This window comes from Thermothielavioides terrestris, chromosome 5 (genome assembly GCF_000226115.1).
Source record: "Thermothielavioides terrestris NRRL 8126 chromosome 5, complete sequence".
NCBI classification, from domain to species: Eukaryota; Fungi; Ascomycota; class Sordariomycetes; order Sordariales; family Chaetomiaceae; genus Thermothielavioides; species Thermothielavioides terrestris.
Window position 1 is genome coordinate 3,958,685 of NC_016461.1, and position 13,929 is coordinate 3,972,613.

General features: G+C 56.7%; 5 protein-coding genes across 5 annotated transcripts; 3 read left to right on the top strand and 2 right to left on the bottom strand.

Moving 5' to 3' along the window:
* Positions 1-972: 972 nt before the first annotated feature.
* Positions 973-2,457, bottom strand: THITE_2147590 (uncharacterized protein; the record flags this gene model as incomplete). Its single annotated transcript, XM_003657140.1, has 4 exons — positions 973-1,365; positions 1,456-1,766; positions 1,824-2,161; positions 2,243-2,457. The coding sequence occupies 4 exons, from the start codon at positions 2,455-2,457 to the stop codon at positions 973-975; spliced, it is 1,257 nt and encodes a 418-aa protein (XP_003657188.1).
* Positions 2,458-2,726: 269 nt separating this feature from the next.
* Positions 2,727-3,307, top strand: THITE_2092358 (uncharacterized protein; the record flags this gene model as incomplete). The annotated part of the gene is made up of 2 exons (XM_003657141.1): positions 2,727-2,744; positions 3,041-3,307. 2 exons carry the CDS (start codon positions 2,727-2,729, stop codon positions 3,305-3,307), a joined length of 285 nt encoding a protein of 94 aa, XP_003657189.1.
* Positions 3,308-5,692: 2,385 nt separating this feature from the next.
* On the top strand, positions 5,693-6,576 carry THITE_2056962 (uncharacterized protein; the record flags this gene model as incomplete). The annotated part of the gene is made up of 3 exons (XM_003657142.1): positions 5,693-5,757; positions 5,818-6,265; positions 6,355-6,576. The coding sequence occupies 3 exons, from the start codon at positions 5,693-5,695 to the stop codon at positions 6,574-6,576; spliced, it is 735 nt and encodes a 244-aa protein (XP_003657190.1).
* Positions 6,577-9,265: 2,689 nt separating this feature from the next.
* THITE_2122664 (uncharacterized protein) lies at positions 9,266-10,402 on the bottom strand. The gene is made up of 3 exons (XM_003657143.1): positions 10,053-10,402; positions 9,873-9,986; positions 9,266-9,810 (listed from the first exon to the last, which is right to left on the bottom strand). Exons 1-3 carry the CDS (start codon positions 10,300-10,302, stop codon positions 9,413-9,415), a joined length of 762 nt encoding a protein of 253 aa, XP_003657191.1. The 5' UTR covers positions 10,303-10,402; the 3' UTR covers positions 9,266-9,412.
* A 611-nt stretch (positions 10,403-11,013) lies between these two features.
* THITE_156575 (glycoside hydrolase family 28 protein) lies at positions 11,014-12,474 on the top strand (the record flags this gene model as incomplete). The annotated part of the gene is made up of 3 exons (XM_003657144.1): positions 11,014-11,239; positions 11,307-11,529; positions 11,586-12,474. The coding sequence occupies 3 exons, from the start codon at positions 11,014-11,016 to the stop codon at positions 12,472-12,474; spliced, it is 1,338 nt and encodes a 445-aa protein (XP_003657192.1).
* Positions 12,475-13,929: the final 1,455 nt, after the last annotated feature.

The following is a 13,929-nucleotide window of genomic DNA, read 5'->3' on the forward strand; positions in this document are numbered from 1 at the left end:
ATCTTGTCTGCCCAAGCAAGGAGCGAGTTGATGCTGGCACCCCAGGCTTGTAGCAACCACTCCTGTGGCCGTGTGTTTTAGCCCACTACTGGTGCAAGGCCCTTCAACTATCCGGCGTCTGGGCTTTCTCCGGTGCTGGCTGCCACAGAACGGATCTGCCGATCCCCGTACGTAAGCAATCCACGCATCACTTTTCCAAAAGCAGTCAGGCAAAATCAGCGCATCCCAGCATCGGTTCGTCTCGACTCTGCCGCTCCTTTGCAGCGCACATGGAGCACATGCACGATCTTACTAAGACGACGGCAGCACGGGGAGTAGCAAGACTCGGCTGGTCCTCTTCCTAGTGTACACAAAGAAGGTGGGGGCCGTTTTCTCGTTCTTCCAGGGCTCGAGGTTTGCCGCATGAACACGCTTACGCTCGGCGGCTGCGGTTGCTGGTCGGCAGAGAGCATGAGATCATGCTCGGAGCACACCGCAACCACGGTAAGTCAAGCTGACCATCCTTGCACATGGGAATGTACATACGATGTAATGGCTGTCCGTTCTCGTTAAGCCTCTTTCCCGTTCTCTCCGCACCGATAGGCCTGGTAGTGCGATGGGCCCGAAAACCCACCTGATCAACGACCCCCACGGCGCTGCCCAACATCTGCCATCTGCGCGCAAACAAGAGACCGCAGTACAGCTACTAGCCAGGTGAGTTCAGGGGCATGGTCGAGAACACGACTGGCAGAAGCATTGAACTGAGCGAGGCAGGATGGATTTTTCGGTAGCCAGGTAGTCGGTGCTGGGAGGGACAGGACTGCCAGCCAGTGCAATCAACCATACGTTGACCCTTGCAAAGCCTAGGTAGTCACATGCTTTACTTTGCATTTACGCAATAATGAATTGGCCCAGGTGAACGCTCTTATGCTAGCAGTGACCCGAAAGCAAGTAGAGGCATCTAAGTCAGACATGGCACTTGGAGCCTATCCGTCATCCTCCTCCTCCACCTCCTCCGGTGTGCTTCCGGATCCACTCGTCCTCCAGCAGCTCCCTGGCCGAGCTGCGTTTTTCCGGCTCCCACTGCAGCATCTTGCGCATGAGGCGCAGGAAGGCCGCCCTGTCCTGCTGCTGTCCGGATCCAGCCGCGAGCAGCGTCGTCTCGCGGTCCTCGAGCGACCGCGCGGCAGGCAGCGGAATCCCGGCGCGGAACTCGCCCGTGCTCAAGTCGAAGAACTCGCCGCTGCGGCGGCCCCGCGCCAGCAGGCTCGGCGGCGGCGGGCCGAGCAGCGCAACCATCTCGCCGAGGTGCGCCCGGCTCCGGTACTCCCCGTGCTCGGGATCCCGGCCGCTGAACAGGTGGCCGCCCTCGAATATGTGCCAGATCTGGTGGTTGTAGTGGTGCGTTGTGTGAGCGGTGCGAGAACTCAAAATGGCTGACTAAAGGTCAGGTCCTGTGTGTGGGCAAGTACGTACCATACATCCTACGTTCCATATATCTATGCTATACGTCCAGGGTGCCTCGAGGATGACCTCGGGTGCGCGGTACGCGTCCGGTTGAACGTCTTCGCAGTGCTCTCGGCCGTCGTCCAACGGCACGGCGGAGCCGAAGTCGCAGAGGACCGGGTTCGCCAGCTGCTGGGGCATCGGAAGCTCACGGGTCAAGTAGATGAACCGGCCATCTACTTCTTTCCTAGGCGACGGGCTTCTGAGCTCTTCCTGCTCAAAGTTGATAAAAGCCGCATCGGTGGCCCCTATCCCGAACATGATGTTGTCGGCCTTGATGTCTGACGAGTATCAGCCAGTTTCATGATTAGCTACGCTCGCTGCTGACATAGACGAACCTGTATGCGCAATGTGGCATTCCGTGTGGAGGAAATCCAGAGCTTGAAATAGATATTTGAGAATGACGGCGAGGAGCAGCGGCGGCAGCCGACGTGTGGGGTTTCGATGCAGCAGCGCGAGCACGCTGTCCCAAAGCGGCGGGTGTACGAGGCAACGATGCTCGTCGTCTGGGCCCTTCACGTCGAAAGAGTCGAGAAGCGGGCGGACGGCAATTCGGCCGGGATGACCGCGCGTGGCGGCGTCGGCTATGCGATTGTAAATGTTGAGCTCGTCATCGAGCTGCTTCCCCAAGGATGAGGCGCGAATGAAGATCTTCAGGGCGACGTGCCAACGGCCACTAGATGGTGAATTGGATAAGCATTGATGTAGGGAGGGAAAGTCGGCGGGACGGACTCAACTTAAGTCCCGGGCAAGCCACACGGTTGAAGTGGTGCCATAGCCCAGCTTGCCTACGACTTGATACCGGTCGTGAATGACGTCCCCAATGCGGACAGGGTAGTAGCGATCCGCGAGATAGTCTGGGATGGTCTCCTCTTCAATCAGTTGATACGGTGCCACTAGTGGGATGCCTTTCCGGGGAAAAGAAAGAGGCTTCCACGCTGGGCGAAAGACCCGTAGAAGAGAAGTTAGCATGGAGGATGGATAGCTCTGGACCGATTTGACCACTCCCGATCGGAGCCTTGTTGTGGCCATCCTCAGTGGCATTTTGAGTGTGTGCGAAGAACCAAATGATTTCCAGAAGATCAAGGTAATGTACCGAATACGCAGGTTATGAATTTTAGCGCAGGCCCACCAAGGTGAGAACTTGGGATGACTGAGATTGAATGCTGATCAACCCGAGCCAGGCCCCACTTGTAGTTACAAATGTCCGCCGCCACTTGCCTGGCGGCCCGTGGTTCGTCATGGAACGGCTGGTGAAAGTTCGGGCCGCCTCTTCACTATCCGTATCGGCCAGCCAGTCCACAAATGAAGTGTTCACCTCTCATTTGCGTCACAAACCGCCTTACTTGGAAACACAGCGGGAGGCTTTCGGATGAGAAGTCATCAGGCCAACAAAACAGCCAACCAGGCGCTAGTTAGCTGGAGTCGAACAGGGTACACAACTCTTAATCGATTTTAGCCGCCGATCGAACTCTTCTCCTGCCCGGCTGCAGACAAGAGCAGGGTAACAGGTCCGGTGCCGAGCCTAGTGTTACGAAAATGGTCAGCATAAAAGAAGAAGAAGAAGAAGAAGAAGAAGAAGAAGAAGAAGAAGAAGAAGAAGAAGAAGAAGAAGAAGAAGAAGAAGAAGAAGAAGAAGAAGGAGGAGGAGGAGGAGGAGGAGATGGAGGAGGAGGAGGAGGAGGAGGGGGAGGAGGGAGAGAAAAAGAGAAAGAGAGAGAATCTAACGCGAACAAAATGGAGGAGTGTCAGGCACCCTCCAGGCAACCAATGCTGGCAGCGAGCACTGGTACATGCTTGCTTGTGTCTCTTCGTACCATAGCCAGGAGGCATCGATTCACCCTGTATCTTTGCCAATCAGACACCTGCCAAGGTGGAAACGAGGCAGTTATAAAAGGCGGCTCCGTAGTTCGTTGGCGTAGCTACAAATAAGGACTGAGCGCCGTAACTCAAGGCGTCTTCTTGAGATTGCCCAATAGGGCAGCTCGGTTCATATAGCGTTTCCCCTTATACGTTGCTTCGCGGCGATATTCTGTACACGCCAGGGTCCTCCCTGTCGCCCTCTTCCGTTTCCACCAAGAAGGCGGAAGCACCGAGCCGCCTGAGATACGCCCTACAGTTACTGCTTCGCCATTGTTTAAGCAAACGCAAAGGATCGTCCGTTTCGCGTAGGTTCCCAGACCTGTCGTCAAAGCGAGGGGCATCCTGAAGCACAACTCCCGATCATTCCGTGAAGCCAATGAGCCACGTAATTTGGGCTCGCTTAACTCCTCGGTTTATTCTATTTGGTTTGCCCTATCACTACGCCTGATCTCCCTCCCGTTTTGCTCTCCAGAACTCTACAGTTGGATCGCCCCGTCGAGCCTTCTTGGCCCTTGTAGGACTCGGACTGCAATTCTTGCCTTCTAGAGGCAGAGCCGTAGCGTGTAATCCAGATGAGATTGAACACACTAATCAGGCTCTCATGTAACCAGGCGCCTATATATCATTTTACCTTGCCTCCGCTACACCGGGATTTCGTCCGGTTGCAGCTGACCACGTTGGTTGGTCTCTAGGAGATGTCCCAGATGCGGCATCGAGAGATAAAAAGGGGTTGGCCACCTGCTGCCTCTACATATATATTTGGTCGGTACCTAGGGCATTTTTGCAACTGTTTTGAACAAGGAGGTGTGAGGTCTTCCTTGTGAGATTCGTTTTGGGAGAACCTCCTTTGTGCGGCCATCCACCCACCTTTTTCTGATGCCAGTGGTTCCCACCAGTTCCTCCTTTTCCACACACACTACTCCATTGTGGTAGCAACCTCTTGATGGAGGCATTGGGCCCCATTTTATCTTTGAGTTTCGACTTGTGGCATTCATTTCTACAGGCCGAGCTCCTCAACCGAATGTAAATGCAGAGCCAGGAGTTCATCAGAGAAGCTTTCTCCTCAACAACCTCAACAATAGTAAAACAACAATAACAACAACGAAACAAATAAACAAGACGTAGTTAAGTACTTCTTTTCCTTGGTTCGAGGACTGTTGAGTCCGTCTGCTCGTTGCCTACCGTCTGTCCAGTTGCGGATGCCGAGAGCAGTTAAGCTCGCACCGCATCGCAGAGATGCTACACACTTGCTTCACCACTAGGACCATCTGAGCCGCACGTCTACCTCTTGAGGATGCGTTCCTCCCTCCTGTCGAATCACTTTGGATCCGTCTGTCCAGAGGGCCGTGACAATCCTTTTGGGGACACCTCGCATCCATCCTCCTGGGCAGTCGGGCTGGTTCGTTTGGAGGTCTTGCACCACTTCACTTCGAGGAAGTGGGCAACCATAACCTCCTTCACTTCACACAACGCAATCCACCGTCATCATCTGCATCCTGCATCTTCCATCCGGCACGAGGTCTCGCAATTGCGCTGGGATTTGGCCACGTGTCGTAAAAGCGGCGCCGCTTATGCAGCCAGCATTAGCGTACCCCGTATAGTCGTCACACCGCGCTAATACTGAGCGGACTTGTGCGCTATAGGCAACTCCTACGCTGTGAGATGAAGTGTTTGGAATGATAACAAGCGAGATTGTAATTGCTTAAAGTAATACACGACTTCTAGTCAGGATGTGATCGAGCTAAAGCTGTAGTCAACAAGGAGCCCAATCCCAGAGATCTCCAATCACAATGTCGAGCAATGAGGAGAACTGGGCTCGGTGAGCGGGGTTGTGGAGAAGTACCAACGGTGCGCAACACGGCACGCTGCTTGAGAAATGCTATATATACAAATGGAGGACAGGGGGGAAGCCAGGTGGCGTGACGGAATGAGTCTCGCAGTCCACTGGCAAGGGAAAGATAAGGAGGAGAGGGGACGGAGGAGCGAGCGATCAAGCCATTGTGACTAGGAACAAAGTAGATCCGCTAGGAAGTGTTGTTCTTGCATATGCAGATGTCCTTTGGGAGCGGAGCCTGCTCCGCCCGGACGGTGAGCAGCGGGCTCCAACAGGTGATGGAGCCAGAAGCTCCATCCCTCCGACCTTTTCATGGTTCACGAGACTAAACAACGACATCGTTTGATGTACTCCATATATCTGAGCCTGAAACCCAACCCAGTCTTGTAGGCCTTGGAGCACCGGTACGGCACATACAGCCCAACGGAACAAATCTGTTCTGGGCACCTGTCGAACCGGGTAAATTAAGGTACTTGGTGGAAGAAGCGGAGAGGGGCTGCAGTCGCCATCATGGCTCCCACAAGACGAGCCCTGCCCCATGAGAAAGGAGAGGATGGCATTTTGACCATAACAGCGTGAGCGGTCGTCACTCGCAGATATTGGGGCAAAGCACAAAAGCTAACACGAGATGCCAGCTTCGAGGGCGCGATTACGGTGCGCGTGCTGGAGCCGGGCGAGCGGGCATTCCTGTTCGACGCCGTCTTCCAGACTCGCCACCGGCACTTCCAGGGGGCGCCCAAGCCGCCCGAGCACTTCCACCCGTTCCAGGATGAGTACATGACGGTGCTCGAGGGCACGCTTATTATCGAGGTCGAGGGCGTCCAGCACGTGGTGAAGGCCGGCGATCCCGAGTTCACGGTGCGGCGGGGCGTGAACCATCGCCTCTACCCCCCACGACGCGACGAAGGCCCTCCCGCAGCGCGCGCCGCGGCCGAGGAGCAGGACGTGATCCGGGTCCTGCTTTCGGGGGAGCAGACATCCAAGCAATTCAAGCTGGACCTCGTCTTCTTCGAGAACTGGTATGCGTACCAGGATATGCTGGTCGTGCAGAAGGCCCGGCTCAACCTGCTCCAAGTGTTGAGCGTAAGTACTGTACCTGCCTTGCCTGCATACACTTCGGCAATTGTTACCCGTCGAGACTGAACACTGATCCCGCATGGCTCGCCCCGCAGATGTTTGATGCGGGCGACTCGTACCTGACCCTGCCGAGGTGGGTGCCCTTCCGCGCCAAGGTTTCGCGCATTGCGGGCGTCGTTGGCGGCCGATGGATCGGCGGCCTGCTGGGATACCAGCCGTTCTACAAGGAGTGGACCACCGAGTGGGACATTGCGTGCGAGAAGATGGAGTCGTCCCTCTTCCTGCGGCGGTTCTCCGACAGAAGAAACAAGAAGTGATTTGAACATGGGCCACGATTGGAGTCTCTGAACATGATACGCATGGCTGGGCGTTCTAGGAAAGTTGATACCCGTATTCCGTATTCCAAACATGTCCGCTGCAAGAATTCAAGAGCGCAGTAATCATGATGCCGGTGTTTATCATTAGTGACTGTCAACTGGTGCAGCGGTGAACATGTGGAACTCCGCCAAACCCATCACTCCCTCCCAATAGCCCGTGTTCTCCACGGATCCATAATTCAAGAGCAGTCTCCCAAGAGCAAACTATTGCTGTACCATGCTCAGGGATGTCCAGCGAATAAGCACCGTGGAATTGCAAGGAATTGCAGTACGTCTCATTGTCGGCCTTCGAACAACGCATTCACGCAATTCCGTTTATGAAAACCCTCACCCAGAGTTGGACGGAAGTCAAGCGGTCCACGGCCGACCGGGCTCATCAAGGAGGTATAATCATGATGGCCCGAAAACGAGGAGGATTTACCGTGACTGAACGATCCTTGATGTATTAACCATCCGAAACCCGAAATCAAGCTCCTTTCCCAGTAAACCCTTCGCACAAATCATCAATCATCATGTAGACACCGCGCAGCTGCCATCTGCGAAGTCTGAATGTGCCTGTTCCCCAAGCTTAGACCGCCCCTTCTCCCGCCGGGTTCGTTCCCGGCCGAGACTCGCCAAATGTCAAAGACAACGGAACTATCAAATCATGATACCGGCTGTACCAGCCACTCCAAGCTTCCCCCCCCTCCCCCCCCCCCCCCCCCACCCCCCATATCTCAGCCGGTGGGCTGCCATCCATGAAGTGTGGCAAGCCACTGCGATCCGCGAAGGAAACCGAAAACGATGCCCGACCACAAGCACCCAGCAAATCCACAACAAGCAACCCATCCACCACTCAGTCCTCCATTCCCATCAGGCACATCCTGATAAGGCTCATATGCCATCCAGGCTCCGCTCCGAAGTCCAGTAATGACTGCGTTATTTAAGGGGGGTGCCGAAGAGGCTAACGCCCGAACCGGTGGCGCCAGCCTTGCCTTTCTCCTTCCCCGGATCCTCCCCAGTGACCTGCTGCTTCGGGCCGGCGGCGGACCGCTTGGGTGCGGGCGAAGGGCCTTCATCGCCGCCTGCGGCCTGCAGGAAGCCGCGCTTGCGGCTGTCGGGCTGGGCAGGCCACGGCGGCCCGGGCGGCTGGGTGACCGACTGCGCGGTCCGCTTGAGCGTTTCCAAGTCTGCGAACAGCGAGAATTGTCTGACCGGCGTGGCGGTCGCGGCTGGGGTCGCCGTCGTGGTTGGCGCTGGAGAAGCCGGTTTGAAGATCGACGCAGGGTCGGCGCTGTCTTGCTTGCTCCTCGCGGCGGCAACCTCCTTGTCAACGAGCTGATTCACTTCCTTTTGCCAGCCGTCGTCCTTGCTGGGAGCGCGGTTGGCGTTCGCCTGCTCGTTGTTCGACTGGAGCTTGCTCTCCAGCGCAGCAATTCTGTCCGCCATGGCGGTGTTCTTGGCTTCCTGGTCCTTTCGGTAGCTACTCAAGTCTTTGCTGATTTTCTTGAGCATCGCAAGCAGGTTGGGGTCGATGCTGGTATTGACACTGGCGGTGGAGTTCTCGTCCTTGTCGGCGCTCACACGCTCGGGACTCGGGGCCGGAGCCAGGACTCCACGAGGCGGAATGTGGTCGGCTTCCCAATCATCGAATTCCGTGTTGTCGCCAGGGCTTCCCCACTGCTGGGCCAGTGCAGCGGGCTCACCGCGCTGGTAGATGGTGTTGTTAACGTTGACTGTGGCGCCCGGGCCGTGAACGGCAATGAGAGCCGGCGTGACTCGAGGATCCGAGGTCGTTGCCTCGGCGCGATAAACTCGGTGGGCAACGTCTTTGGCAGCAGGGCCATCCTGTCGATAGCCGCCAATGCTGTTGCTGCCGTCGTTGGCGCCAGCGTCAGCGCCGTTGTCCTGAAGGTTTTCAGGCATTTTGCTAATGGATTGCAATCGCTTGGCAGCCTGGTGTTTTATGATGCATGAGAGAATGTGCGCGGAGATTCCAAAGCGCAATCGCGATGTCAGAGGAAACGAAACAGAGGCTGCGAGATGTGCCTGCCGTTTCGAAGTTGGCAAACGAGAGATGCCTGTGGCTTGAGAGATGCCTGCAGGGAATCAAGAAGGCACCCTGACTTTAGCGGCGATGGGTAAGAGAATTTCTTGCTGGCCTCGAAAGCTGCCACTAGGCAGTTGTTTTCATTCTCAACCAAGGAGCTCTTTCCCGCAGATATCTGTTTCCTCATCCATTCGTCTCATGCTAGCCACCACTCAGTTCTGTCACCCAAATCACCTCAATCCACAAACCTAACAGCAGCCATTACGCACGAAAATGAACCGAACTCTTGGAGAAGCCTGAAATTTTGCTGTCAGTTTCAGCCTTACTACCATTCCGTCGACCACCTGCCTGCCGGCCCGATTCCGGTGCGTCACTCGGTGTTTCCCATCTCGTCCACCCAAACGCCTCCGGCCCTTGCGGCTGTCAGTACGGCATCCTCCATATAGGTGCCTGCGGTTCAAATGCTTCGAAACAGTCCGGAAGGCGAAAGAACGCTGCTTGCGGGAGACTTCATAAAAACACCGACCAGCTCGGAGCACGAACTCAAACGAGGACGAGCGCTCCGTACGGCATCAGGATGTCAAAAAACATGACAACAGAGTATCACCTGGAGCGGCGGTCCTGTTTGGGGCGTACATGTGTGATGGCTCAATAAGTGCCTTCAGACTGATAAAGCTGGTGGATTGCTAACTCGAGCGTATCATCGACATCTTCCAGGCTAACAACGATCACCGCGCTGGGCACCCATCAGAGCGTCGACTCGTCCGGCATCAGGCCGTTGCGCCACTTCATGGCGGCGTGCTCGTTGGCCCACTCCAGCAGCGCGTCGTAGTCGACGCACTCGTGGTCCGACCCCTCGCCCGGCCCCTCCTCGGTCTTGCCCTCGAGCGTCGTGTCGGCCGAGCACATGATGCCCTGGCGCAGGTAGTTGAAGCAGTGCGCCGTGTGGTGGGCGACCTCCTCCGTCAGGTCGGCGCCGGCGTAGCCCCGCTGGTAGTGCTCGGCCAGGTACGAGAGGCAGTGCAGCTGGTGGAACACCGTCATCATGTACCCCGGTCCGTCCCGGTGCCGGTCGAGCGGTACCGTGTACGGATCCGGCAGGTCATAGCGGCTGGCGTCGTCCACGACGATGTAGCCTCGGCTTGCTGTCGAGGTGGGTGTGAGTGGTCTCTCTCTTCCACGTGCGTGACCATGCGTCGCGGCATACCTGAGCTCAACTCGATCCAGTTGTGGAGAGTGCGGAGAGTCAGCGACTCGTTGAACCACATGTCGTCATTGACATATTTGGGGTTGTTGCGGAATGTGTATATCTTGCGCGGGACTTGACACCATTGAGTCAGCAGCAGCAACAGCAGCAGCAGCAGCGGGAAGGGCAAAGTAAACGTACACCGAGGTACCGGCGTCCTGCGTATGGTCTCGCGGCTGACAACGAAGGGCTTGAAGACGAGCAAGTACACAATCGTGACCGCCATGCCGATGTCCAGAAGCAGTCTCAACCACCATGTCACTTGCCTTCGCCGAGATTTGTGGCGGGTGGGCTGCTCCGAGGGGCCGTCGGCGTTGGCATCTTCGCGGAATCCGGCCTGCGGCAAGAAGGCCTGTTCCTCCTCGTCAGCTTCGTGCTTCCTCGAGTCCATCGCCGGGTCTCGGTCGCAAGAATTCGGTTGCTGCGAGGCTGCCGAATGGATGATGGAGAACAGAAGTTGGGAAGAAGTCGACGTTGAAACCTGCCCAAGCCTAGGCGGCCAAGATCGCGTTTAGCCGGTATACTAGGGTGGTTATCCAGCATCGCGGAAGGTTACATCGCCTCGGCAAGAGGTTACCGTTCACCGATCAGGCTAGTCTGCCCGACATGATGTTGCCGGCAAATTTAAGGGCTGGCGGCCCCACGTTCACGGGTGAGAGTGACGGCAGCGCTCTCGAAAGTGTATCTGTACGACTGATCGACGCGTGTAGCAGTCTGGGCGCGGGAGTAAAAAGGGGCGTTGTGCCTCAGTCACTCAACCAGTCGCTCTTCTGGACCGCGTTCCGCGGAACAATGTAGTCCGCTGGCAAGCCTCTACAAAACCTGCAAGCAGCAAATTTCCCGTTCGCTGGATGTTTCATCCCCGCTTTCAGAAAACACAACTGGTGGAAACTGCGTTGATAGTTGTCTCCAACCCGGAGTATCTAAATGAGGTTGTAAAGTCGAGATTGCTAACCCTAGTTCCCATATCTTGGCCCTTTCTTCGCAGGGCTGGCTTGCAATATAAAAGTATACATGGCTGGGGGCACCTCGGTTCCGTCCCTGTTCAGGTCCAAGATCTGCCGTCAAATGTTCTCGCTGCTGCTGTCCGACCTGACGCACAATGAAGGGCGCCTCGTTTCTCAGTATCGCCTTGGGCGTGCTCTCGCTCGGGCCGCTGGCGGTTGTCGCCCAGCTGAGCGGGAGTGTTGGGCCGACGACGTCGACAAGCGCCAAGCGGTCCAAGAAGGTCTGCAACGTGCTCGACTACGGCGCGAAGGCGGACAAGCGCACCGACGTTGGCCCGGCGCTTACCAAGGCGTGGGCGGCATGTGCTTCCGGCGGCATTGGTGAGCACCATACTTCTGGCTAGGGCAGACGGTGATCATGAGCTGGGTTATTGATTGGCCCTGACAGTCTACGTTCCCGCGGGCGACTACGCCATGGCCACATGGGTGACGCTGAATCACGGCTCTGGGGTCGGCATCCAGCTGGACGGCATCATCTACCGCACGGGCACCGCCGGAGGGAACATGATCGTCGTCGAGAACTCCAATGACGTCGAGTTCTTCTCGAGCAACGGCAAGGGTGCCATGCAAGGCTACGGCTACGAGATCCACAAGTCCGGAAGCCTCTCAGGGTGCGTAATCAAATAACCCCCAACAGAGGATAATTCTCGCTGAGATGCTCTGGCAGCTGCCGCTTGCTCCGGTTCGTCAAGACTCAGGACTTCTCAATCCATGACCTGGCCTTCGTGGACGCGCCCGCGTTCCACGTCTTCCTGGACCAATGCACCAACGGCGAGGTGTACAACCTCGCGATCCGCGGCGGCGACCACGGCGGTCTGGACGGCCTGGACGTGGTCGGCACCAACATCCATGTGCACGACGTCATGGTCACGAACAGGGACGAGTGCGTGACGGTCAAGTCGCCGTCATCGAACCTCCTGATCGAGCAGATCTACTGCAACTGGTCGGGCGGGTGCGCGATCGGGTCGCTCGGGGCCGACACGGCCATCTCCAACGTGGTGTACTCCAAGGTGTACTCGGTCAACTGCAACCAGATGATGATGATCAAGTCCAACGGGGGCAGCGGCACGGTGCAGAACGTCAAGTTCGACAGCTTCATCGGGCACAACAACGCGTACTCGCTCAACGTCGACCAGGCCTGGTCGTCGATGAGCAAGGCGGCCGGCAACGGCGTGCAGCTCAAGAACATCACCTTCTCCAACTGGAAGGGCGACTGCGCCGACGGCAAGCGGCGCGGGCCGATCCAGTTCAAGTGCAGCGCCGACGTGCCCTGCACCGGCATGACCGTGTCCGACTTCGCCATGTGGACCAACGCGGGCGCCGAGGTCGACTACATCTGCCAGAACGCCTACGGCTCCGGCGCGTGTCTCAAGGCGGGCTCGGGCGGCGCCTACTCGACCACCACCAAGGTCACGTCGGCGCCGTCCGGCTGGCAGGCCCCCAAGATGTCCACCGACGTGACCACCAGCTTCGGCTTCACCAGCGAGATCCCCATCCCCGCGATCCCCTCGACCTTCTACCCGGGCACGTCGCCGCTGAAGGCGCTGGCGAAGTGAGGCGTAGTAGCTAGGTAGTTATTTATGTGAAACAATAATGGGGGGCGCAGAATTTGGAAGCCGGATAGAATGTCCTTGGGCAGCAGCTCTCCTGGGCAGTTTTTCGTTGCCCGAGCGCTGCACTGAACGCTTGAAGTTGTAAAAAAAAGCCGAGATGGGAATTCAAAAACTATTGTGCGTGCAAGTTGTCTGTCTGGGCTGGTCGGTTTCAAGCCTTGGTAGTGGTGGACTGGTGGTGCCATCAACTCACACCGCACCCACATTTGCCAGATCTGTCGCGGTCGACTACCTCAAGAAGTTCTGCGAGATCTCGACCAACTCACTCCAGCATCGGCCTTGCCTACTTTCCAGGTTTACTTCGATTACAAACCCCCCACCACCACCCTAGGCGTCGCGGTCGCTCTGCTGGAACAACTGTTCACCCAGTCCTGGACGCCCCGCAAGGGAATAATAGGGTGGAAGAGGAGCACAAGGACATTGCCGTCGGTCAGGAACTCTCATGAGCTAACACGCGAACTCGCGCTTCGAGTGCTGCTTATTATTCTCGGCTTCGGCGGCGGCGTTTACGTCGACCATGCTCAGCAGATGCTCGATGGACTGCTTCGATTGCTCAAAGCCTGTCAGGTCAAGGCTTATCTCCTTGCATTTGCTCTTAGAAGGCGGGAGGGGAAGTACTCCTATTTTAAAGAAAAGGAAAGGAACGTACAATTGGCTATAGAATGCTGGTCAGTTATTACTCTAAAACTATAAAAAGAAAGCAAGAAAAAAAATAAAAAGAAAAAAGGAAAGAAAAAGAAAGAAAAGAGAAAGAAAAAAATCAGCCCTCTCCTACACTGTTCTGCCATCATCCAGCCTGGACCATTCCTGCTGTGCTCAGCGGACCGGTTGGAACATCTCCGGTCTCGGGGCACGTCTCCTTCCCAAGATAATGTTGGGGTGCACGCGAGAAAGCCCATCGGGGTCATTTCTGCCTGGCCAGCTCAATGACTCGATCCGGCTTCAACGTCACGTATCAGCTCCCTGAGCCAGGCAAGTCCTGGGCCGACGTCCCTTCCGCCCTCAAGCGCATGGAGATGTTTGGAGATGTTTGTGGAGAAAAGGAGAAGAGAAACGCACTCGAAGCCAGCTCAGCCGCAGGCACTCCATTATGAAGTGGCGGAAGGCCCCGCATTGCAGTGGGCAGGGGTTGGAACAGAGCCAATGGACTTGCCGTCCTACCTGCGCCTCCAACTGCATCTGCCACAATTTCATCGCCGTGCAGCCGCTCCAAGAAAAGACGACAGGCCCCTGGGGAACAGCTGGAGAGGAGCAGCAGCCACTGCATTGTACTTCCAGGTGAATGAAAGGCACGGTGGAATATATAGATCAGGCCCTGTGGTCATTGGGTTTTTGGGGAGCGTCCTGCACAAATTTCCCCACCATTCCGTCCCACCATTCCACCTCCCCGCAACTACG